Source organism: Microsporum canis, genomic scaffold, assembly GCF_000151145.1.
Source record: "Microsporum canis CBS 113480 supercont1.1 genomic scaffold, whole genome shotgun sequence".
Lineage (NCBI taxonomy): Eukaryota > Fungi > Ascomycota > Eurotiomycetes > Onygenales > Arthrodermataceae > Microsporum > Microsporum canis.
In genome coordinates, this window is record NW_003299169.1 from 428,596 (window position 1) to 451,849 (window position 23,254).

Sequence of the window (23,254 nt, forward strand, 5' to 3'; positions counted from 1 at the left end):
GCCGCTACCGCGTCATTGTGTTCACCAGACGTCGAATCACAACTGACCCAGGAGTTGTTTGTTTTATGGCAGTTGTCTCGTTCACGACAGCATCCACCGGCGTGGGAAATCGGGGTGCTGGGCCAGGAGCAGATCAGAGGGAGATTTCTTGTTTGTTGAAAGGGTTTTTTTTTGTCGTTCGAGTCTCCGGTGGATCAAGCATCAAAAAGCAACCTGGTCAGTGAGGTACAAAACCCCATGTAGGTACAAGAACTCTTAACTCTTAGTGGCTAGCGAAGCTCTACCTTGACAAGATCAAGCGGGCGTTGGTCGTTAGTTAATCCGCTATCAGAAAGCCACAGTTGCCACCAGCAGACCTCATTCAAGTGCCTTGGACGGGAGACAAATGAATATCCCAGCCTGCATTCAAACTATATAGCCTTGATTTAGATATTAATACGGGAGAATGTTTCAATTGAATGTTTGTCGCAGCCGCAAGTTTATATTAAAAAAGATGGCAAGAAGTCGCTTTTTTCCCTTTTTAGACTTTCCCCCTGTCCGTTGATTATATAAGGATAATGCTTAGATAAGTAAAAAGATCCACTAGTCTATACAGGGTTAGAGAGAGCCCTCATATCACATGATATTTTGTGACGACATGTTCCGCTTTAGGAAGTTGGCAACCTGACCTTCATAGAGAAACATAGAAAAGATATTTATGTATATTACATATATATATATATGTTTTATATACAGACAACTATACAAGGAGCTCCTTTCGTTTGGACGTAAGAGAGGGACGGGTTGAAGATGGACGAATACACCGCAGAGATATTCTCCGGCCAAGATGGCGGTGGTGTTGGTGTCACCAATGGTGAGGACCAAGGCCCCTCGAGCAGCGTAGAAGCAGAGGAGCAGCCGTCTGTTAAGATGAACAGTGGAAAGGCGGAGTCGACTCCAGGGCCTTCTCTGCAGGACCGGCTGCTTGCCAGGTATGTCTCTACAAGTACCCCAAGCCCGCAGCCTGCGGCCTGTTAACTCGTCCTGGATCTAGGTTTCTCCAGCAGCTGGTTCCGTCAGAAGATGGCGGCAGTGATGATGAAGACAATACTGAGGCGTCGGCATCTTTAGAGAGGCCTCCTTTTAGTCTACCTACGATGACCAACAACTTCCGACGATTTAATGCAAGGTATGATGATGATACCCAGGCTTATAACCATGGAATGATAACCCAATAGCTAAACCTCAGCAGAATCGGAATAGTATTTCGATTCCAGTATAACGTGATTAAGCTTCTATCCTGGAGCCACCGAACCCAAACATGGTCTCTGATTTGTGTATACTCATTCATTTGCCTCGACCCGTACTTGTTGGCGGTGCTCCCATTTGTCCTTATCCTTCTTTTCATCATGATTCCAGCCTTCTTAACAAGACATCCTCCGCCGCCTCCCTCAACTTCAACCTCCAGTACGACCCCATACTACTCGTATGAGGGTCCTGCGCTTGCTCCTGCCAGAACTATAAAGCCCGCTCCTGAGACATCGAAGGACTTCTTCCATAACATGCGAGATTTGCAAAACTCAATGGCGGATTTTGCCGTCCTTCACGATGCGGCTGTGTCACTCATTGCTCCAGCTACGAACTTCTCCAATGAAACCTTGTCTTCGTCCCTGTTCATTGCATGCACTGGCTGTGCGGGTGCCGTCTTTCTCGTATCACGTCTCCTTCCCTGGCGTTTCATCATGTTATTCCTTGGGAATGCTCTCATCCTATCGAAACATCCGAACATGAAGCCTCTTTTTGAAATGGTCCAAACTACATTCGCGTCACACAGTGCATCGCATGGTAATGCTGAAGGCGAACAGAAATCCACATTTGACATTTTTGGCTACTCTATACCCTTAACCGTATCCGGCTTAATGAATCTCCTTGACTCTATCACTGCTATATCCCTTTCTGCAGAGCCAGAGGAGCGAGAGGTTGAGATTTTTGAACTACAACATAAAACATATTCTTTGTATTCAGCATCACCCGAATGGGAGCCGTTTTTGTTTACATCTACCCCATACGACCCTCTTTGTCCTTCTCGTATATCGGGAGATCGCCCTCGAGGCTCAAGGTTTTTCGAGGATGTGAGACCCCCTCCTGGATGGGTCTGGAAGAGCAAAAAATGGGAATTAGACCTCGAATGTCGGGAGTGGGTAATGGAGCGCATGGTGACTGGGGTAGAGTTCGAAATTCCTGACAGTAATGATGGGATTATTGGTGAGGAAGTTGGAGGCTGGGTATGGGATCTGCCCTTTAACCCACCAAATGAAGACCACCTTGCCGCCGATATCCTGGCATATACTGACTCGTGGGAGAGCCCAAGAAGTAAGGCACAACTGTCGCCCCAAACTAATAAGCGCTCCAGCCACGTAGATAAGCCGGAATGGGAGGAAGCTACGAAGCAAGTTGATAGAGCCGGCGACTGGAGGAGAAGACGTTGGGTTAGAGTTGTGCGAAGAATGACCATTGATGAAAAGGCATTGAAAGCTACGCCACTATCCTCTTAGCCAACCAAGCTTCACTCCGTTCGACATCTGCTCCTGGTTCCGCTGTACGATTTCTATATGATTACGGGAATTATATTATTACAGTCAACAAATACACCCCGTTGCAAAGTACCACGGCGCCGCAGATAATTACTTCGTCGAATTGTCATCAAGCCACGAAGAATCCTCTTCATCAATGGGCTTCAAAACAGGCCAAATCTAACGGAAAGAGCTCATTCCCTCAGTCTCCCTTCCTCTGGGTCTATATCGATCTTGCACTGAAACAGAACCGAGTAACGGGATATGAGTTGCTCCTACTATTTTCACTCATGTTGTTCTAGGCCTACAATATTTGGATCACTCCAGCCAGGAATCGTTCTGTAGCAAGTGGTCTTCTTTTCTCTCCCTTCACTGTATCGGTTCTTGGATGTTCACTACCACCTATATACGATTCTCGCAGCTGTCCAAATCATGAACTCGACTCCGGTACACCAAGATCCAGCGTGGACGCTACCTATGATTCCACCGGAACATCCCCTGAATCTAACAATCGCAGCCGAAGCGGAGAAGATATACTTGGCGCCATCCGACTTTTCGTTCCCCAATGCATCTCGGGGCTCAAAGAAACATTGCCTTGAAACAGGATCAGAAACAATGCAGGATCTAGCTCCATGGTCCTGGTCTGAGATACGCGATCTCATGGGGCCTCCGATGAAAAAACATGGAACAGTTGGACCAAGTGAAAAGATAGTACAAGTTCAGCATCCACTGGTCCAAAATTTACCACTCTCTCCACTCTCATTAGCGATGTCTGGATCGTCGTCCGCAACATCTGGGGCAATCCCATCGCCGTTGCGGCTTGATCAGGAACTTGAAACGAGCATGCTTACATTTGAAGCTATCAGCCCTCAGGAATTCCTTGACGATAGAGTATTGAAAATTAATTGCGGCTTATATGGATTTGATATAGTCCAGGAAACAGTTAAAGACTCACTTAACCGAAAAGAAATCTCCTTTTCCCAAGCCACCGGGCTCTATCATATAATACTTTCATGGCGGTCCCATTTCCACCGTGAGCTGGTCATTATCCACCGCCAGCGAAAGATAATCGAAGAAGAAATGGCCGAGTCGATATCCCAATGTAATGATATTGAACATGTTTATAGAGAAGTGCTTACAGGGAAAATGTTAAGGGCTTTACCGTACCTTCGCGCAACTGGATCACTTCATCATGAAACACCTCATGCCCGCCTCGCTGGACAATACTATTCAGCAACAAGAATAAATGAAGCAGGAAACGAAGAGTCGTATTGTCATATTCTAGGCTGGGCACCACCTTCGCTGGTGGTGGCATGTCGATTGGTGCCAGACGCCCTTTCTCAAGACCTATTGTCTCATTTGTTTGGCGTAGGGGAGGTCCCCGTCAACGATCCTCGAAACTGTAGGGATATTATTGTCATTATTAACACAATCCTCCTCTTGTGTTGTCCACGGGTAACTGACTGCTTCATCATTGTCTGAATAGCTATAACCCTCGATGTACACCTTGCGCGAGCTTTGAACATGGGCGCAATCGCCATTGTTCCTTATCTATCTTCAAGCGAAGAGTATGAATGGACGATAGTTGTAGTGGATCCCACTATCAACAACCATTTCATATATCCGGGTGTTTTATGGAAGGTATGGCATCTTGGTGGTCAATAAGTGGCCTGCTTTGCTAACTCAAGTACAGGATATCCATCGACAACCTCTCAAGTTCCAAGGAGACCGCCGCCCAGCAACCCGATACCTCTATTTTCGGTATGTGGTAACATATCTACTCTATAAAAGGCGTTTAGACCCTATACCCGACATTATTCAAGGACCAAAATCCCAAGACAAACTGTGGCCCATAAGTGGTCCATTTCTACGGAGATCCATGTTTGCCAAGCTTGCCCTCGAAATAGGAAGAGCACCACTTCCAGAAATATGGTACGAACATACTACTTTTGATAGTGACAGGCACACTAGGAAAGAAACAAACCATGTACAGAATTGGACAAGCGAAGAAGAAGATGTTCTTGTACTAAAGCTTGCTGCGGAATTATTGGATAATGAAATATAAAACACTATGTTTCAATACTCCTTTATTCATCGTTAATACAGGAACTTGGTCCTGTCGTGGTATTGCATACATATACCCTAGAGACTAATGAAAAAATGTCTAGACTAGTTAGAATTAGCATTCACCTACCAATATCCTCGGCTTTATTAATACCAAGAACAGTAGGAGATGCTCTGCCTAGAGAAGTAACCTAAAGTTATGATTGTATATCCCAGTTAATATACTATACATCTCACTATGCACTTTCCACCATAATAACAGGAACCTTCTGTGCAAATGGAAAGTTGATGTATGTATATTATAGAAATTAAAAGGAAGAATTTTTTTCTTAATAAATTTTATTGTTGCTTCATGCTTGCTTGTAGTACATTTTTTTAGTCTACTGGCACACCACCAGTCATATTTTAATTTCCGTATTACCAACCCCAGATTGAAAACAAAGAGAAAATGTCGAAGACAAATCAGGTAAGACAAATCAAGCAAGCTGAAAACAACCATTACAAACAAATCATCTGCTTCGCTTCTTCCCTTTTAGAACTCGAAGTTCTGAGAGTCAACTGAATGGCTGTTCGGTGATCATCATAGTAGGGGATCACACCAGAACCAGGAAGGCAACAATGAGACCGAATAGATAAGCAAGCTTAGCATCGGTTGTGTTCTCTTCAGCAGCATTGACAAGTGTAGACGTGGCAATGCTGTAGGTTGGGGTAGTGTGAACTGAAGTATGATTGGTGTGAACTGTCGTGATTGTTGAGGTGAATGAGGTAGATACTGTAACTCTCTCCGAGTAGGTAGATAGAGTAGTCTGAGTTGGAAGCATAGACAGTGAAGAAGGCCCATAGGATGTGTAATTCGCGACGCTAGTGGGCAGAAGAGTACTAGGGGATAAGGTAACACTGCTCTCGGTAGCTTCCTTGGACTCGGTTGTTGGCGATTTTTGAGGTTGCTCGGTAATAAATGTCTCAGTAAGCACGGTAGTCTCCGCCTGGGTGGTAGATGTTGGCGTGAAAGTGATGAACATGGTAGTCGTTGTGGTGGAGGTGCTCAAAACCGTGGTGCTGCTACTGATGGTAGGCTCGACAGTACTCATGTCTGTGGACAAGGGGATGCTAGTAGTAGAAACAGACGAGGGAGTAGCCGAAGAGGTAGACAACTCCGAAGTAGATTGAACTAAGGTGGTGGTGCAGTGGGTAGAAGGGACCATATTTTCCTTGTGTTTGGTCATCGACGTGCTAGCATCACTGGTAACTTCGGTGGTCGGGTAGCTGGTGAGTTGCTCAGGGGTAGTCATGCTAGACTGTACCTCGCGGGTGTGGGCACTGGTCCATAGGCTAGTAAGAACTACATCTGTGGTAGTCATAGTGGTAGAGAGTGTGGTAGTGCTTTCGGCGGATAGGCCAGTAGAGATGACAGCGTCTTCGGAAGACTTTCCGAATTGTGGAGCAGGAATGAAGGTAGAAGCAATTGGTTCAGTTCGGAGCTGAGCAAAAGATTGGGGAACCTTACCCCCAGGGCCCAAATCCAAGCCAGGCGATCTAATGAACCCCGGGGTAGGAGCCATAGTAGACACAACTGCTTCAGTTTGGAGAGTGCTAGGCGTCCGGGTAGGCCCTTCAGAAATGAACAAAGTAGAGGCCATAGGCTCAGCCCCAACAACAGACCTAGGGAAGTACACATAAGGGATTGGAGTAGATGAATCCTTTTCAACTGCAGGAGTGAGTGTAATCATGTTTCGATGCAAGCAAGTTGCATCTCCAGAGGTTTCAGACGATTCGAAGCCTATTTATATTGAGTTAACCAGACTAATACAAGCAATATAGGAGGGCAGAATATCGCGAGGAACGTACACATGGCAGTACGGTCAGTTTCACTAAAAAAGAGGTAAAACGTTAGCAACTGATATACTATACGTTGATATATAGTGAAAACATAAGATAAACGCGTCAAAGAATGACTCAAAAGCCTTACTACTTCTTGCAGTTAATGGTGTTAATAACGGAGCCTTTGCTACACCTAATCACCATAGGGCCACGGAGGCCTTCATAACAGAAATCACCATCAGGAGCTGGACAGTGAGCAACAGTAATATTTGCATAGTGGCTAGACAAGACGTTAGATTTAGAACAAAACAAGCTTATATAGACAACTCCTAACAAGATTTCCTGAATCTCGTTACAAAAGTCTTCCTGTCTTTAGGAAGAATAAGAGTTAGCTTACAAGGCAAAGCGTGCGTTAACAGCACAGAGAAGCGAGAGAACCGCCGCAAGAAGCAGATGAAGCTTCATATTGGAGATCCAACGGGACAAGGCAGATTAACGCGTTGTTTATGCTCTTATAGGCGTGTATTGGGTAAAAGCAGGTTGGCTTTTGTGGAAGAGAAGGAGGTTGAAGAAGAGAAGAAAGGATATTGTTGTGAAAGGGTGGAAAGAAGAGAATTTATAGGAGGACAAAGCTAGTGAGTGAGAAAACTTCACTTTGGCCGCAGCAGACTTCACCAAGTGAGGTAAGGCAAGGGACTTGCCGGTAGAGCACACAATTCACAACAAAGACAGTCACTCTTTGGGTATTATTCTGACATAGCTGGGTGCGGGGCCTTTGATGCTTCTTAGTGAAAAGGGGGGAGAGATAGATGCATGGTATCAGGCTCAAAGGGAGTTCACCATATAAAGGTGGTATGAAAAAAAGGAGCTGCATCCTATACCTGGTTTAAAATCGGTAGTAGAGCCATCAGTCTCCCCGGAAGATGCATATGAATGGTATAAATGTGATTATTAAGAGACAAAAAGTACAATGGGTAGAAAAAACCCATGTTCTATATCCCATTTTTTTGGTTCACCGTGTTATGAAAAAGGGATAAAATGAATATACCAACCAGGAAAAACGCCTTGCGATCGAAGATAACACCACCTAACAGCCCAAAGATATGTATTCATTTATAAGCAGTTCGCACCCGTTCTTATTCCCGCTCTTTGCTTGCCTTCATCTTCCTCAACCTCCTCGCAATATCCGCCTCAGTCTGCTGCATGGGGTTAAGTTTCTTATCCCTTGCCATTCGTGCGGTATCGTCACCATATTTTTGTACCAGGGCCTCAAGCCACTCTTCTTCTCGCTTGCTCTGGTGTCTGGGTTTCTTATTTTTCAACTGTTCTTCCTGGGCCGCAGCCTGCTTCTCCAGTTCCGCCACAACATCGAGTGACGATGAAGTGCCACGGGGGCCATCAAGTGCCATCTCACTATCTTCTGGTAGATCCTCCAGCGGATCATTCAATGGATTATCCCTTCTTCGCTTTCGTCCTGCTATTTCAATGGTCTGGTCCTCTTCATTGTCTCCACTGATGACGCGCAGAATCTTTCCTGTTTCCGGGTCACGTTCAACGCGGACTTCACCTGGCTGGAGCTTCTTGCTTCGTTTCTGCTGTGGGACACGGAACGGCTCATTCAATCCAGACTGTGTGGTTTCGTTTCCCTCTTTAGATATCTTCTTCTCAATCCCTCCAGTAGGTGCATTTAAACGAGAAGTAAGTCCGAGGCGACGGTAATTCTGGGTGAGAGTTAACTTCTTGTCCCTATATGTGAAGGTCAGTTTCTTTCTCTTTATTTTGCACGCAGGACATGATTTCCCTTGGACCATACCAGTTGCTTTTGATGATTGCATTTCCGAAGACGTTTATCTTCTTATTCCCATTCTTGGCCTTCTTACTCTTGTGTTTGACCTTTGGATTCGAAGACCGATTCTTCTTTTTCTGTAATACTTTCCCCATTTTCTCTTAGCGATATGTTGAGCTGAAATACTTGACTCTTTTATTCGTTGCACTTTTTTTTTTTTACATTCGGAGTTTGCATACATCGTCACATATCTTGGCGCTCTGTTGCTTATATAATCAAGGACTTCACTCCATCGCTTGACTTCACTGGAATGCAAGTAATTATTCACTATCAGCAAAAGCGATAGAGGATAAAATACTTCAACTATATACGGAGCACAGAACTGTTACTTTCTCTTGCCATTGATTTATGCCTGTGAGATACAGAGTGAAATGGCTGTGGAATAAGATAACATCTGTGTCCCATGTCATTATTAGGGCCACCGATAAATCCGCAAGCCAGGAGACTTACTATCCAGCAAAGTATATCAACATGCTACTTGCTGCGTGTGCTGCTGCTACTTTATCCGATAATCGGCGATAGCAACACGATGCCACAGCGCTGCATGCATACATCCGTAACGGAAACATGCTCATCTATGGGGCTATGGGTGCCAACGGTCAATGAGTATGAAGATGTAGATTCCATCACTTATACACGATACCAGGCAACTATTTTTTGGTTACTATCCCGACGATACAGGGAGGACATTACGGTTGAATGGCAAAATTTTACTATTCTGCGCCGGAGAAAGCATTACTGCCAGCCTGACTTGCTGCTATTGTTGATGGCCTAAGGCTCCATACCCTATCTAAAAAGCGACTATGTTATGACATTATGGATACTGTCCGGCTTCAGAATGAGGCCGCACTCTCGGAATCATACCAGTCTCTTGCCTCCCCTGTGCTCACTTGGTTAGAGCGCATACCAGGGCTAAAGATGGCATTTTTGTCGAAGTCGATAAAGCGCTTATCTACAAACACTCTCTGGCAACGCAGCTCGTGCAAAAAATACTAATACTGGACTTTCCTGTTGAGAGCGTGAGGTACGGAGATGCGTTGTCGCGGGATCCTACTAGCGCGGACAGCCCTTTGATGATGGATCCAAACATCTTCACAACGAACACCATCTCCCTTCAGAGGACGCTAATCGTTACGGTGCTCACTCTCTAAGACGTGATCATAGAGCGTTTTTATCAACTTGATATGTTTCTCTTTTATTTTTCCTCTACTAGATCCTATATTTTAACTCTTATTCCGCTCTAATCCTAGGTCATATACCCTAGGCAAGGATAACTTTTAGTGGAAAGTAATACAAATTACTCGGATCGGAATACTCTGTATACTGTCCGTATTTAACTATTTTTTATAAAGGACATACCAAAAACGCGAGCCCAAGGAGACCCTGACGACAATGTTACATGTCTCGCAGCTCCCCATCAGGCTCACTCACCCAACTGTACTCATCATAGCTATTCCCACCAAGCCAACGCTACAACACCTTGTGGAAGTATGGGTTGTAGACAAGGAAGTATACCTTGACGCTCAAGCAAGCTATGGTTAGGGCGGGCTTAGGGCCGTATGATTGTCTGCGGCCAGGAGTTGACGTCTTGGGAGTTATCTTCAGCCCCTAAACTACATTTCGCACAATCCTCCTTGGGATAAACGAGCCGGTCACCAAGCGGTCGACATGACGAAACCAGCGACTTTACTAAAACAAAGCATTGGGCCAGGCTATGGAAGAAATGTGTATATAAGCCTACGAGCATATCCCAAAACTACCGGCATTCATCCTTGGGGTAACTGACAAGCTAAAGCATTTTACTCTAAACACAACCTCCACTAGAGCGATGATAGACAGCCGGGCATCCCTACGCACCTCAACCCTGTGAGTCTCGCATAGGTTTTACCAGGGAGAACTGGGCTAAAAATAGGCTTACGGTGGAACGTTTACTTATTAGAGAAGAACGATGACCAAGCTGTTTAGGGAGATATACATAGTAATGATGATAATTCAGTGATGCCAGTAGCTCTCTGACATTTATAATAGTTTTTTATAAGGTACAAAATAAAACGCGATCCTTCGTCTATCAACGTAGGTTGTCGCGTGCTATTAATAGGGGGAGGATGTTCCCTGTCAGAAGCTATGCTTGGCTTGTTTAGACAAGACGATTTGCAACTCCCTCCACCATCAATGCTCACGATATAGCTGTTTATATTACCAGATTTCTAGGGAGTAACCATGGCTCGTTCGATCGGATACTCCATTTTTCATAGCCGGTTATGGCTTTCTCTAGCGGTGGTTGCACTCTTCGCTGTCCTGGCACAAGCTACATCGGATAAGGCTGCGACTGGGGAACTGACAGTGCCTCAGATCGAAGAGAAGCTACAGGTAACTATGCGAACCACAGAAAATATACCAGCTTTATATATATGGACGATCTAACTCGAGGCTTCTCATCTAGGAATGCCCCTTGGTTCAATCGCTTAATGCGCAGAAGCTTGCCAGCGCCCCTGAAACAGCCAGCCTGACCTCCAGGGTCTTTGCGGTTCTATTCCCTGGAAGTCCCGCTGTGAACGCTATACTTGCTACCGTCTATATCTCCGGGCCCCCAAGTACGTAGTCTTGATGCTTAACTTGAGAAGAATTGATACTAAGGCTCTTCTTCAATACAGATTTTCTACTAGCACTATGCCCTCCAAACATCGACCCATCTTCCCTCTCCATTATGGTTGCCTTTGCAGTCGGGGGTCTACTAGGAGACACGCTCTTCCACCTATTACCCGAGATATTCCTCGGAGAGGACTCACCAGAACATGTCCGCTTTGTGATGGTCGAGCCAAATAAGAACTTACTCCTCGGTTTGGCCATACTCGTTGGCTTCGTGACTTTTGTGGCTATGGATAAGATACTCAGGATTGCGACTGGAGGGGAAGGTCATCAGCACGGCCACGCGCATGAGCACGGTCACAGCGGTGATTCAGGACCAGTAACAGCCACAGGCGTGTCCACTGAGGGTAAAAACGGTGACCTAAAGCAGCGGAAACCAGCAGCTTCCAGCAGTGTCGCTACCAGCGAACATGAACATGAAACCGAGAGCCCAGGTACCAACCCCAGCGTGAAGCTAGGCGGGTACCTGAACTTGATTGCCGATTTTACGCACAATATCACCGACGGACTAGCCATGTCTTCGTCCTTCTACGCTTCCCCCACCATAGGCGCAACCACAACCGTTGCCGTCTTCTTTCACGAAATCCCGCATGAAGTCGGTGACTTTGCACTGTTGATTCAGTCTGGTTTCTCGAAACGTAAGGCTATGGGTGCTCAATTCGTTACTGCCATCGGTGCATTCATTGGGACGTTTATCGGTATTGCAATCCAGGAGTTTGGCGGCGGTTCTGCATCCGCGCCCTCTGGAGCTGCGGCTCCCGGCTTACTTGGAACCAGCCTGATGGTTGGTGACTTATTACTACCTTTTACCGCTGGAACGTTCCTATATGTTGGTACGGTAGCTGTCATTCCAGAGTTGCTGGAAACCGGTAAGGATAAGGGGGTGGAAGTTAGAAAGACGATGATGCAGTTTGCTGCCATGGCCGCTGGAGCGGGAATAATGCTACTGTAAGTCAACCCTTACCTGCTGATCTTTTTTTTTTCTTGGCTGCGTAGCTAACTACTTTTGCAGGATTTCATGGGATTAAAAATGGTGAAAAGGACGTACTATACAGTAGACAGTTTAGGGATATAAACTAGTTCAGTCTAATTGAGTAGTTAAAATGGGAAAATATAAACGAAAAATCACATCCAATCAAGGACCAGCCTGCCCTAGATATTTCCGCCCTCTGTTCCAATTAATTTATGCTCCACAGCTGTTTTGTCTCATGCCGATTCATTTGTCTGTCTTTGACTTCTGACTTTGACCCTACATTAAAAAACCACACTAAAACACCCCCCCGGGAACACATCTAAAGAAAACTGTTTGGTTCTCACAATGCGGAGAATGAGGAAAAAAAAAAGAGCAGCGAAGAACAAGCTAGACAGAAGAGAAAAATGCATCATATGCAAAGGTTCAGCGCCAGAAAGGGGGAGGCAAAGGGGAGAAAAAAAAAAGGAGAAAAAGCGAAAAAAAAAGGGGGGAAGCGAGAAGAAGAAAAAGGAATGATGATATCCGGTACAAAAGTCTAGAAATGAGACAAACGTATGTGGGCCGTAGGTAGAATAAAATGCAGTAAGGTATAACCGATGGTAGAAGATGAACGTAAGAGAGTCGGAACTGAGAATTTATTTTTCTCACTCGTTATAATGATATACCTATGGCCGGGGGTGGATTGTTAGCAAGAAGGACCCTCACCAACAGAGCAGAGCGTAGGGGGAGCATACAAAATAGTTAGGCAAACCGTAGCACTTCCATCCAAGTCTTCGTGCCATTTTGGCAAAGCCTTCGGACTCAACAAGGTGGTAGAAGGGGAAGGGAGGGAACATGGCCCCATCACGATGAACGGCAGCCTTGACCATTAACGCGGTGCCACCGACACCGTCCAGCTCCATTATCTCGCTGGTGTTCCTCTCTGGTGACCTGTCTGCGCTAAGAGCCATCAGGTTTCTAAAGGTGGGTAGTTCGCCATACCCTTCCAGCATGATCTCATCGCGGCCCAAGTTTTTGGCAATGTCGAGGGATCGAGCGGTGTCGGTCCAGGAGTTATAGTCGTATGGTCGAATATCCATCTCCTTGGTGTCGGGGTTGAGGAATCGTTGGTAGCAGTTTGCTACGAGGACGGCCTTGTCGTGGCTGGTCATGTCCTCGATCAAGGTCGGGGGTGTCTCGATGATGTCACCGTCCAACCAGAGGACCCAGGACGTCGACGGGCCCAAGGTGGTGAAGAGCAAGCTGTTGCGAGCACGGCTCATCGACTCCCGGCGTACCTTTTGGTTTTCCAGCTTATGGCGTTCCTTTTCGTCCTGTGACTGGAGGGGTGGAGGAAAGTCCTGTCTGAGGATGGTGATGCTGGCGAACCGGTCATCGATCGGACCGGACTGGACCTTCGTGATGGCGGACTGTAGAGCGGCATAGGCTGCGTTTCCTTCACGGGTCTTGGGGATGATGAAGCCCAGGGAGATGTACTGGTGAGGATAGGTGAACTTGGAGAGGTTTTCCCAGTAACCGGGGTAGAACCGCGCCAAGGGGGTGAGGACGAGGATACGTTCCCGGTTGCTGGCCGCGGTGCCGGTGGAGGTAAGGTTGTTCATGTTGTAGTGTACGACGGGAGGGGGTATCCTCCTACCTCCGCCAACAGCCTGAGACTTGTGAAATGGCTTTGTGGGCGGCGAGAGAGGGTTCTGGGCAGCGTCATCATGTCGTTCCTGCGAAGTAAAAGCCGCCGTGGAGGTCGGAGAGAAGATGAAGAAGAGGAATCCTATAGCTAGTAGACCGGCTAAGACGATAGTGATCGGATTCGTGCGTCGTAAAGAGCGTGCGAGAGCCATTTTCTCCTTCTTTTTTATTTTTTTTTTCTTGATCCTCCCCCGGACAGGCGTGTCCTGTTCTTTGCTTTGGCGGAATGGAGGGATTCCTCAAAAAGGACAGAGACGACGCTCTGAATCGAGATTCGGCCTGGTATATGGGAGAAGAGTCGAGTTCGTTATCCGGACATATATCTAATCCTCCGCAACATGTTTCACAGTAAGAGCGGTTCCTTAGTGAACAGACAAGCAAAGGCCCCAGCACCGGGTGCCGTCAAGGACGTGTGGCGAGTCGAGGACGCAACGAGGACAACCCGACGAGAGAGACAAGACACCAAGCAGACCAAGAAGAAGAAACAGAAGAAGAGAAGGGAAAAAAAAGACAAATGAAGAAGCGAAGAAAGAAAAAAGCTGGCAAAAGTTGCGAGTTTGAAGCTGAAGTTTGGATTTCCTTCTTTGGCCTTTTAAGCCTTCGACGGCCGAAAGAGGAAAAGCGCGAGTCCTTAAAAAGTTGAACCGCTTTTTTTTTTTTTCTTTTTTTTTCTTTACTTTCTACATTTTTATACCGCGAGACGACAAGCTATTAGTTCGAGTTAACGGAGTACATGCAGACTACAGACGGAACGGTCGATGGGAGAGAGACAAAGGGAGGGCACTCTGGACGGAGGAGGTGACGGGGAGATGATCGACTCCAGCGGTGGATAAATAACACGAATCAGGTTCTCGCTGACGACGCAGATCAAGGGGGAGGAGATGGACGATGCACCCCCGTATGTAGCCCTGCCTATATATATACGATCAGACTAGAGAAAGTCTACTATCTTGATGTGACCGGTGTGCGGTCACGGTAACGCTCTCATCACACCCTCGAAGGCTACCAAGGCCATGGCGTTTGCCGGGAAAGCACGCAGAAAACAGGGCAGAAAGCCTCGCCAGTACGCTCGCCACCCGCCCTCTCTGCCCACAGCGACGGCCGCGTCTCTCCAGCGACGAAACCTGCGCTCTCCATCGCCCAGCGAGCCTCCCAGCGGGTCTGTCATGACCCGCTGCTTGACGACGTCGGACGGGTAGGAGGTCAGCCAGAAGACCTGTGCGGACAGCCCGCCGGCCCAGAAGTTGATGGCCGGCGCAGAGAGGTCTGTGTGCTTCCTCAGGGCACGAGAGAAGATGTCATAGCTCCCCCACCAGCAAAAGAAGAACGAGCGGAAGATCAGGGTCGAGCAGAGGCCGTGGTAGAGTCCTGGCAGGCCGTGGGCACGGAGCTGCCATCGTCAGATACACCCGTACAGAATAGAACGTGGACAGAACAAAGACTCACTATCTTCCGACAACAGTCTATCGGTCCCTGGTACAGGCGCTGTTTCTTGTCGGCAGCATACTGTATCTGCAGCCGGGCCTTTACATGCTCAACAGGCGCGGCGATGAAGCTGACCGTTGACCCAGCCATGATGCCCGCGACCCCATGACCAAACGTTGACAGTCTGTCAGGCACCTCCCGGCTGACGAACGGTACGGCCGCCCGTAGCTCTCGGTTTGCGAAGATGTGCTCGAATATCAGCCGTCGATACAGCGTCAGGGAACCCAGCATGCTAAGGACAAGTAAGCCGCAAGTCGTAGTCATCACATGTATCATCCAACGACATACACCGAGTCCATGACCATCCATCCCATCAACGGCGGCGTGGCCCCCTTATACAACGCGGTAACCCCTTCATTCCGGATCGTCTGCAGCAGGCAGTCCACCGGCCCCGTAAATCGTGTGCTCTTCGTAGTCTGCAGTCGGACCTTGATGGTATCGAAACTGTTGGCAAGTCGCAAACCGGTCAGCCGTCAGCTCGCCTCTCTCCCGTCAGCCTGTCTCGCATAGATACGTACGGATGGCCAACTAGGTGTAAGACACACTCGTTAGCAGAATCTCCTTGGCCACTAGCTAACCAGCCTTCAACCCACCTGTCAGCTTTGCGATGCCCGAAAACACCCCGGCCACAAAGCCCTTGTAGTCATGCTGAGCTTTGATCTGTCTCTTCCCGTTGACTCCTATGTCTGGCTGCGCGACGCCGGCCCCATTACTCATTGCTGACCCTGACTCTGACGCCGCTGCTTTCTGCTGCTTCTGCTTCTGCTGCTGTGCTGTGCTGACCGACCTGGTCCTTTCGACGAGGCTGCCGACGTGCCAGCGCCAGATGTTAAATATGCCGCCAGTGACAGTTGCAGGCTGTTAACGAGAGTCCCTTTTGACATGTGCGTGTGAGGCTGCTGTTAATCAATATTTAGTTTTTCCCGTTGGCTGTAACCAAGCACTTTTTTTTCCTCCCTTCCCGTCTAAATTTGACTAGCGATGGTTTAAGTGTTAAGTGCGAGAGTTACGCCTGTGACGGGCGTTTCTTCTACTTAAGTGGCAGCCAGCCGTGGAATAAAAAAGAACATCCTTCGACGCTATCTGTCAAGCGTATCAAAGATGCAGGTAATTATGACATGTCCATAAATCCAATACTCAGACATAACTAGGGGTGTTATGAAACACATCTTGGAAAGGAGATTCTATACGAAGGGCATACACTGGTAGAAGATAAGGGTATAGATATTCATTCTCGTCTCGCTTCCAAGGCTATCGTAGTTATCGAAGAAACAAAATCTAGACAAGCGTATCGTCTGCTGTATGAAGAATAACGGATAAGAGAAACAGAATTGAAACAGGCGTAGGAGAGGTGTATCGAGGGGGTATAAAACATCCGGTCTTCAGGGCGGAACGCTAAATTAATATAACAACGATAAGAAAAGGCACGAAGGATCGAATTGGTATATGTAGTGCTGTCGTAAGAAGGAATGAGATGGATTGTTGTACCACACATAGACCAGCCATGTAGGAGGGAGTCCGGTTTTCTTTCTTCCCCCCCTTTTCCTAATTCCTGGTTTACTCTTATCGGTTCGTAGCTGGGTATACAAACAAGTAAACCGAGGAGTCATCCTCTCTTCCAACCAAAAAAAAAAAAAAAGAAAAGAACAAAATAACTCCGGGTTTTATTAAAAGTCACAGTTTGGTCTAGTGTGGTAGGCCGTCTTTGGGCCAGGTGCTGGTCTATGAAAGGACGGGTGTATATAATAAATGCAAAAAAAGAGAGATGTCGTATGGTAGATGCCGTAAGGTCGTTAGGAGATCGAGTCGAGTAAAAAGGGAGAATGGTGAAAACGGAGTAGTAAGAGTAGAGGAAGGTTCAGTCCATCCTCGATGAAAGGCGGTTCTTCTCTCGCATGATAAGCTGATCCAGCAGCTCTATCCTCTCTCTGGGGTTGGCATGCCGCTGTCCGTCTGCTGCCAGGATCTCCATCGCGCCAGCAGAGAGGTAGCCTTCCCCTTCCTCCTCCAGGGCCAGGGGAGTCACCGGGCCCGGGCTCCCTAGAGGTTCTAGTCTGGGCTTGGATGGCTTGGAGAAGGTCGAGGACTGGGCTGAAGCGCGGGCTGAGAGAGCCATGCCGGCCACCAGATCACGGTACTGACGCAGTGCATCGCGAGACGAAGAGGCCGTAGAAGTGGTCGAGGAAGAAGAGACCACCGCTGAGGCGGAGGTGGGTCGGTATGTCTGGGTGTGCGAGTATATGTGTGGTGAGGACGTAGCCACTGCGTCAAAGTCGAAGGCAGTGGACGAAGCGGTCGTGCTGCCGTTTGTCGACTGATAGACTGCCGGATGGAAGCGAGGGAGGTTCTCGAGACGGAACGAGGGTGCGCTGAGTGAAGCAGCATGGCGGGCGCGGGAGGAAGAAGAGGAAGCAGAGGAAGCAGACTCCGCCTGGACTTGGGCCATGGCCTGCGAGAGGAGCGACGTGGGAGCGCGCAGGACGGGAGAACGATCGGTGAGCATTTTCTCTCTTTCCGTCTGTCTCTGTATTCGTATATATGGTATATGCTGTGTATGTTGTATATAATTGTCTGTCTCGTTCTTGTTGAGGGGGAAGACTGGGCGGCTAAGTATAGAACTTTGGCGGGAACGGGAAACGGGGCGGACTAGTCAAGGGGGGAAGACTAGCGGATGGGGGCTTCTGACGTGGGTGGCTGACGAGTTCATGGGAAGATGAGAGATGATGAGAAGGAGACGAGAGGAAGATGATGATGAGGAGAGAAGAAGAAGAAGAAGAAGAAGAGGCGGAGGTTTTGTTATATCGTGAGCATCCCTGGTTGTCATGCATGGCGCCCCGATGGAGATATATACGGACAGGCATACATAGTACATGCATCCATGGATATTCTTCTTCTGCTTCTTTTCTTTTCTTCTTCTCGCTACAACGCTGTACTATGTATCACGCAGGATGAGCTCTCGGAGTGTCTGCAGAGATCTCGGAGTATCAGCGTCGATGTAGATGCAGAAGTTGACCTCATGAGCAGACAGCATCGTGGTATATATAACACCATGCTATATACTGCCTGACCTGCTCATCTTCTCCTTAACTCCTTTTACTTGCAAGGACACACCTACGAGATGCCACTGCAAGCTGGCGACGATGTCGAAGGCGTGCATTACGATCCAGCCTGTGTTGCTCGTATTCCTGCCTTTGGGACACAGACATTCCAAGGCAGGACAAGCTCTTCGTCTTGGAGTATTACGGGAAGATATTTCTGGACCAAGAAGCGAGTCGATGCTGGAAGAAGCAAATATGGACTTTTAATGCCCGGAGCCATTATTATGTATGTACCAGCCGGCGGCATGATGTCCCTGAGCCACAGAACTTGACACCGTGAGAGAACATCACGAAGGATAACGATGAAAGGATGCGAGGAGTCGCTTGGATCTATATTCTCGGAGTTGAAGACTCTTCCGGCATGGACATACCTATGGGCATCGAATAAACCGACATCTGCGTCTTCGATGGCCATGGTATACTCCATCTACATCCAGTTATTCAAATATCGATCCAAACCCTCATATAAGACCAACGGCGGCAACCCAATTGACATCCTGCCATGTATCATTCGTTGGCTGTTGAAGTTTCACCCACTCCCGAGAACAATCCCTGGCGATTGAACCGTCCTCTGCAGCCCACATCGGGTGTATAATCCTTGCACGAGCGGGGATGTTATCGCATCCGCCCCCTCTTGATGCGCTGGCTCCATGCATGCATTTCCCCCTCCGTCCCTGGCCTTTTTCTTTTGCCTGTGCACTTTTCGGGGTTGGCGTTTGAAAGCGCCCTTTTTTCGCGCTGCGGGCTTCCTCCGTGGTAATATATATACCTGATGCTGCGAACGCGTGGGATGGCCGTGGACTCTGGGTCTGGCAGGGAATGGAATCATGCCCCGTTTGACGAGAGTAAATAATACTTGGACAAACTTGGTGAGATGCATCGATCTTCGTGTCCATCCATATTGCCAAAAGTTCCGTATGTGGAGGCAGTGGATCAATGCTATACCTATGATAGAGGTGACAGTATCGGTCGAAGAAGATGTATAAATTCCTCTTTTTAAATTGTATTTGATGTGTGCAATATTGATAGGTGCAGTTAAATGTAGTGTTTGGATTTCAAGCGTCGATACGCGCTTGTAGTTGACCGCCAATAACTGGCTGCTTGTGAGCTAGGCAGCAGCAGCATCGACACCAACAGGCAGCCCACACGGTAGGCATCAACCGCCTCTGCTAGCTTGTATCTTTCACCTTCTGTTACTTCTGCAGAATGAATAGGTCTCTTGATTTGGTACTCATATTATCTTCATGACATGGCACTATCTAGCCTCCCTTGCGAATTACTGCTTGCAATCGCAGAGCTGCTAAATCTAGATGACCTCAACGCCCTTGTCAAGACATCATGGCATACCTACGACTGTCTCAACACCTTCCTCTACCGTTTGAGCGTCCGAAAATTTAACAGCACAGGGATGGTGATTGCCGCTGGCAACGGGAGTTTGCGTGCGGTCCAGAGATTTCTAGAGCAGGGTGCGGGCTTGAACGGATGGAGCTATATCACTGGCGTAACAACCATGCAAACGGCAGCAAGGAGAGGCCATACTCATATTGTGCGATTCTTACTTGCGGCAAAGGGAATCAAGGTAGATGGCTCCAATGGCCTTAATTCTGCGCTGGAATTTGCTGCCCATGGCGGACACGCTTCAGTGCTGCAGCTGGTCCTCGACGACCCCCGTATTGACCCAACGCGCGAGAACTTTGGCACTAACCCCATCATCTGGGCGGCGAAGAGTGGCCACCATACAGCCGTGAGAGTGCTCTTGGCCGATTCACGGATAAATGCAAATGCCAATTCGGCCAATAGAGGCACCGCTCTGTACTGGGCAGTTATGCTCGGTCACCATGTGGTTGCAAAGGTGCTGCTTGCACACAGCAGCGTCGATCCTAATGTGAAGGCTGGTAGGCGCGCGCGAACACCGCTAATTGAAGCTGTGGGGCTTGCGGCCAGGCAGTCTGGCATAGAATCAGTGAAGATACTGTTAAGCTCGGACAGGGTCGATTTAGATATCCAAGATAATAGGGGGCTATCTGCGTTGTTGAGGGCGACACATATTGATACACGCTATGATGTCATTAAATTGCTCCTTGAAGCTGGTGCCAACCCCCATGTTAGGAACCGTCGAGGGAGGACAGCTATATCGCTGGCTTCCCGGAATAACAATGCCCACGCGGTGGAAATGCTGTTTGCGCATGGTAACATTAACCCGAACTCCCGCGATTGTAGTGGCCTTACACCGTTGATGTTGGCTACTCGTCAAGGGCATTCTGATGTTGTGTCCGTACTGTTGTCCAAGAAAGGAGTTGATATAAATGCCCAGGACTGCCGCGGTAATACGGCAATGCATTTTGCAACATTAGGCTCTTGTTCGCGCACTTTAAATCTATTGATCAGGAAGAAGCACATCAATCTCAACATCAGGAATTCAGACGGGATTTCACCCTTAACATTGGCAATAACTCGCAAGTCAGCCTCTCTAGCAGCCTACTATATCCGCAGAGGGGCCGATGTCAACCTCAAAAACAACGAAGAGAGATCGCCGCTCATTCTGAGCATCCTATGCTACGCTGAATTGCCATTAATCGAAAGCCTCTTGTCCAGCGAGACCATTGACGTCGATTCTCAAGACAATATGAGCAACACAGCGCTAATATGGGCCGCAAGATACGGTAGAGACCGCATAGTTGAGTTGCTCCTCGAAAGACATGACATTGATATCAACATCAAGAACGAGTTCGGTGTCGTTGCGCTCTCGGAGGCGGCGGCGTTTGGCCATATAGACATCATGAAATTACTGCTAGCCAGAGATGGGATAGAGTTGAACCCAAGGAATAACGAGGGGTGCACACCATTAGCGCGTGCTGTATCCATGGGTAGACCAGCAGCCGTGGAATTGCTACTTGCAACAGACGGAGTCGAACTTAACCCGAGGGATAATGAGGGACAAACGCTTTTGCGGCTTGCTGACCAGGATGCTAAAATACTCGAATTGCTAAGACAGAAGCCGGGTGTTGAAACTGATATCAATCCAGCAGAAGCCGAGGAAACCGAGGACACCGAGACGATATAAGATCTAGGTTTACCTTATGGTTTGTATGGCAGACCATATGGCTCCCTGATCCGCCCTATATTTAAACAACTAGAGTCTTTTTGATTGAATGGGGGGTGATATCTAGGGAGCTCCGTTTCTGTAAGAATCTGAGGCCACATCTATAACCCAAATAAAATTGGTATTAAGTCAAATATCTTGTATCTCTCTATAATTTCAGATGAACCCATAGGATAAGTCACTTTCTTTGACACATGGGAAGTTCCATCTATAGAGGGGTTTGGTCTTCCTACCAGTGACATTATATTCCTCATTTCTTCATGGCCATCATCCAGCACATATCAAAACAGCAATGGTATCTTTAGCAATCTCTTAAAGCCGTTAATATGAGCAGGATACTGTTGTTGCTTTATATTCTTCTCGGTAATGGGGTTGGAATGCTACTCTTTTTGGGGCGAGCCCTGTGCTCAAGAGCCAGCACATCAAAGTCGGCTTTGATACGGCGGTCTGATGCCGACAGCTGCCGAATGATTATTGCTGGAAAGAACCCATTTCAAAATACGGCAACCGGTATCCTAACCAGCCTTCAATCCAGGGCTGGCCCTAACCAAGCTCTTCGGAAAGCTTTTGGCATAAACAATGCTTTTACCAGCGAAGACAACAATGTTGTGAAAGATTTCGTAGCCAAGGCTAGAACCAGAATGAACCTTTATATCGCGGATTGGGAGAGAGCGGCTACTCTTGCAGCCACCACGCTCAAATCATTAGGATTTCTCGAGCAGGTAGGGAGAGACTGTGATGGCGCCACATCAAGGACAGTGCCTGTTGCCAATGTAGTGCAAGTTACATGCTTGACAGTCGTTCTGAGCACAATTCTTCAAGCAGATATTGACAAATTCCAATATAAAGATATTCTTGACTTGGCAGAGGGTATTAACCGAATATGGGTCTCATCAAAGAATATGAAAGAAGAACTGCGACCTGTCTATCAGAAGGAGGTGGCTCTTCATAACATCCTCAGGGCCATATTTCCAGGTATTCAGGTTGACGATTCAACTCAGAATCCCCTAAATCTCATTCTTCCCTCTTTTGAGACTTTATGGAGAATAGTGCTGCGGACTTTTCTCGAGGTGATAAGCAGTCGCAAACCGGAATTCAAGCAGGCGTTGGAAGCTTTTTTCCGAAGCCCTGGCAAAGAACAGTTCAACCATCAAATCAGCCCTGGCATTTCTGCAAGAAATATCATTTCCGAAGCCCTCAGGCTCTATCCACCAACTCGACGTGTCTATCGCCATGTTCGGAATCCCGGCACTGACAAACCGATTCTTTATGCCGCAGATATCGAGGCATGCCATCGTAATGCCATAGTATGGGGGCCGGATGCCCTCAATTTCTATCCTGGGAGATGGGAGAGCCTCAATAATTCGCAAAAGGCTAGCTTCATGCCATTTGGAGCCGAACCGTTCTTATGCCCAGCTAAGCCAGTCTTTGGGCCGCGGATGATCGCCCTTCTTGTTGGGGCACTTCTCTGCAATTATGCCGACGGCTGGGAGCTGCACGGGAGATTTGGGAAGCGTGATATTAATATGATAACTGAAGGGGTATATTTGGACAGAAATTCTTGTGGAGAACTATATCTCATGAGACAAATAGAAGAATGATACGTGAGTTTCTTTGTGGAGATACCAGGGCCTGGTAGATCTCTCCCTTTTCCTTGGACTGTTTTAGAGATCAGCTCTCTATCCCGGGCACTGCTTTTGTCTTGCAATTGGCTTATTGCAGATCTGCTGCACCACTGGAAGAGAAAATAGTGGTATTTTCGACCTGCTAGAACAAGACCGTTATAAAAAGTGCCAGTCCAAGATGAAAACCCTCACGGTCTTCGGCCCTTACTCCAGAGATTCTTTCAGGTAGGGTATTTATGCCACCTGCTTCTTGCTGCTGATCGGACGGCTGGACAAAATAGCTCTTCTCAGCATCATTGATAATATAAGGTCGGTTTAATCTAGATCGGTATGTCTTTAATATAACACTTCT

General features: G+C 47.7%; 11 protein-coding genes across 11 annotated transcripts; 5 read left to right on the forward strand and 6 right to left on the reverse strand.

Annotated features, from left to right (window-relative positions):
* Window positions 1–789: 789 nt before the first annotated feature.
* On the forward strand, window positions 790–2,534 carry MCYG_00165 (peroxin 24; the record flags this gene model as incomplete). Its single annotated transcript, XM_002850015.1, has 3 exons — window positions 790–971; window positions 1,034–1,168; window positions 1,232–2,534. The coding sequence occupies 3 exons, from the start codon at window positions 790–792 to the stop codon at window positions 2,532–2,534; spliced, it is 1,620 nt and encodes a 539-aa protein (XP_002850061.1).
* Window positions 2,535–2,984: 450 nt separating this feature from the next.
* Window positions 2,985–4,617, forward strand: MCYG_00166 (uncharacterized protein; the record flags this gene model as incomplete). Its single annotated transcript, XM_002850016.1, has 3 exons — window positions 2,985–3,954; window positions 4,039–4,193; window positions 4,246–4,617. The coding sequence occupies 3 exons, from the start codon at window positions 2,985–2,987 to the stop codon at window positions 4,615–4,617; spliced, it is 1,497 nt and encodes a 498-aa protein (XP_002850062.1).
* Window positions 4,618–5,209: 592 nt separating this feature from the next.
* On the reverse strand, window positions 5,210–6,902 carry MCYG_00167 (cell wall integrity and stress response component 4; the record flags this gene model as incomplete). Its single annotated transcript, XM_002850017.1, has 4 exons — window positions 5,210–6,396; window positions 6,465–6,487; window positions 6,586–6,717; window positions 6,835–6,902. The coding sequence occupies 4 exons, from the start codon at window positions 6,900–6,902 to the stop codon at window positions 5,210–5,212; spliced, it is 1,410 nt and encodes a 469-aa protein (XP_002850063.1).
* A 671-nt stretch (window positions 6,903–7,573) lies between these two features.
* Window positions 7,574–8,378, reverse strand: MCYG_00168 (66S preribosome component NOP16; the record flags this gene model as incomplete). Its single annotated transcript, XM_002850018.1, has 2 exons — window positions 7,574–8,183; window positions 8,251–8,378. The coding sequence occupies 2 exons, from the start codon at window positions 8,376–8,378 to the stop codon at window positions 7,574–7,576; spliced, it is 738 nt and encodes a 245-aa protein (XP_002850064.1).
* A 2,125-nt stretch (window positions 8,379–10,503) lies between these two features.
* Window positions 10,504–11,960, forward strand: MCYG_00169 (imidazoleglycerol-phosphate dehydratase; the record flags this gene model as incomplete). The annotated part of the gene is made up of 4 exons (XM_002850019.1): window positions 10,504–10,653; window positions 10,727–10,877; window positions 10,938–11,880; window positions 11,945–11,960. The coding sequence occupies 4 exons, from the start codon at window positions 10,504–10,506 to the stop codon at window positions 11,958–11,960; spliced, it is 1,260 nt and encodes a 419-aa protein (XP_002850065.1).
* A 646-nt stretch (window positions 11,961–12,606) lies between these two features.
* MCYG_00170 (MNN9 protein) lies at window positions 12,607–13,743 on the reverse strand (the record flags this gene model as incomplete). Its single annotated transcript, XM_002850020.1, has 1 exon — window positions 12,607–13,743. One exon carries the CDS (start codon window positions 13,741–13,743, stop codon window positions 12,607–12,609), a length of 1,137 nt encoding a protein of 378 aa, XP_002850066.1.
* Window positions 13,744–14,561: 818 nt separating this feature from the next.
* MCYG_00171 (mitochondrial carrier protein) lies at window positions 14,562–15,793 on the reverse strand (the record flags this gene model as incomplete). The annotated part of the gene is made up of 5 exons (XM_002850021.1): window positions 14,562–14,981; window positions 15,038–15,308; window positions 15,365–15,520; window positions 15,595–15,649; window positions 15,688–15,793. The coding sequence occupies 5 exons, from the start codon at window positions 15,791–15,793 to the stop codon at window positions 14,562–14,564; spliced, it is 1,008 nt and encodes a 335-aa protein (XP_002850067.1).
* A 1,141-nt stretch (window positions 15,794–16,934) lies between these two features.
* Window positions 16,935–17,579, reverse strand: MCYG_00172 (conserved hypothetical protein; the record flags this gene model as incomplete). Its single annotated transcript, XM_002850022.1, has 1 exon — window positions 16,935–17,579. The coding sequence occupies one exon, from the start codon at window positions 17,577–17,579 to the stop codon at window positions 16,935–16,937; it is 645 nt and encodes a 214-aa protein (XP_002850068.1).
* Window positions 17,580–18,232: 653 nt separating this feature from the next.
* On the reverse strand, window positions 18,233–18,670 carry MCYG_00173 (uncharacterized protein; the record flags this gene model as incomplete). Its single annotated transcript, XM_002850023.1, has 2 exons — window positions 18,233–18,545; window positions 18,606–18,670. The coding sequence occupies 2 exons, from the start codon at window positions 18,668–18,670 to the stop codon at window positions 18,233–18,235; spliced, it is 378 nt and encodes a 125-aa protein (XP_002850069.1).
* A 331-nt stretch (window positions 18,671–19,001) lies between these two features.
* Window positions 19,002–21,238, forward strand: MCYG_00174 (pfs; the record flags this gene model as incomplete). The annotated part of the gene is made up of 3 exons (XM_002850024.1): window positions 19,002–19,089; window positions 19,287–19,323; window positions 19,438–21,238. The coding sequence occupies 3 exons, from the start codon at window positions 19,002–19,004 to the stop codon at window positions 21,236–21,238; spliced, it is 1,926 nt and encodes a 641-aa protein (XP_002850070.1).
* A 365-nt stretch (window positions 21,239–21,603) lies between these two features.
* MCYG_00175 (conserved hypothetical protein) lies at window positions 21,604–22,878 on the forward strand (the record flags this gene model as incomplete). Its single annotated transcript, XM_002850025.1, has 1 exon — window positions 21,604–22,878. One exon carries the CDS (start codon window positions 21,604–21,606, stop codon window positions 22,876–22,878), a length of 1,275 nt encoding a protein of 424 aa, XP_002850071.1.
* Between the last annotated feature and the right edge of the window lie 376 nt (window positions 22,879–23,254).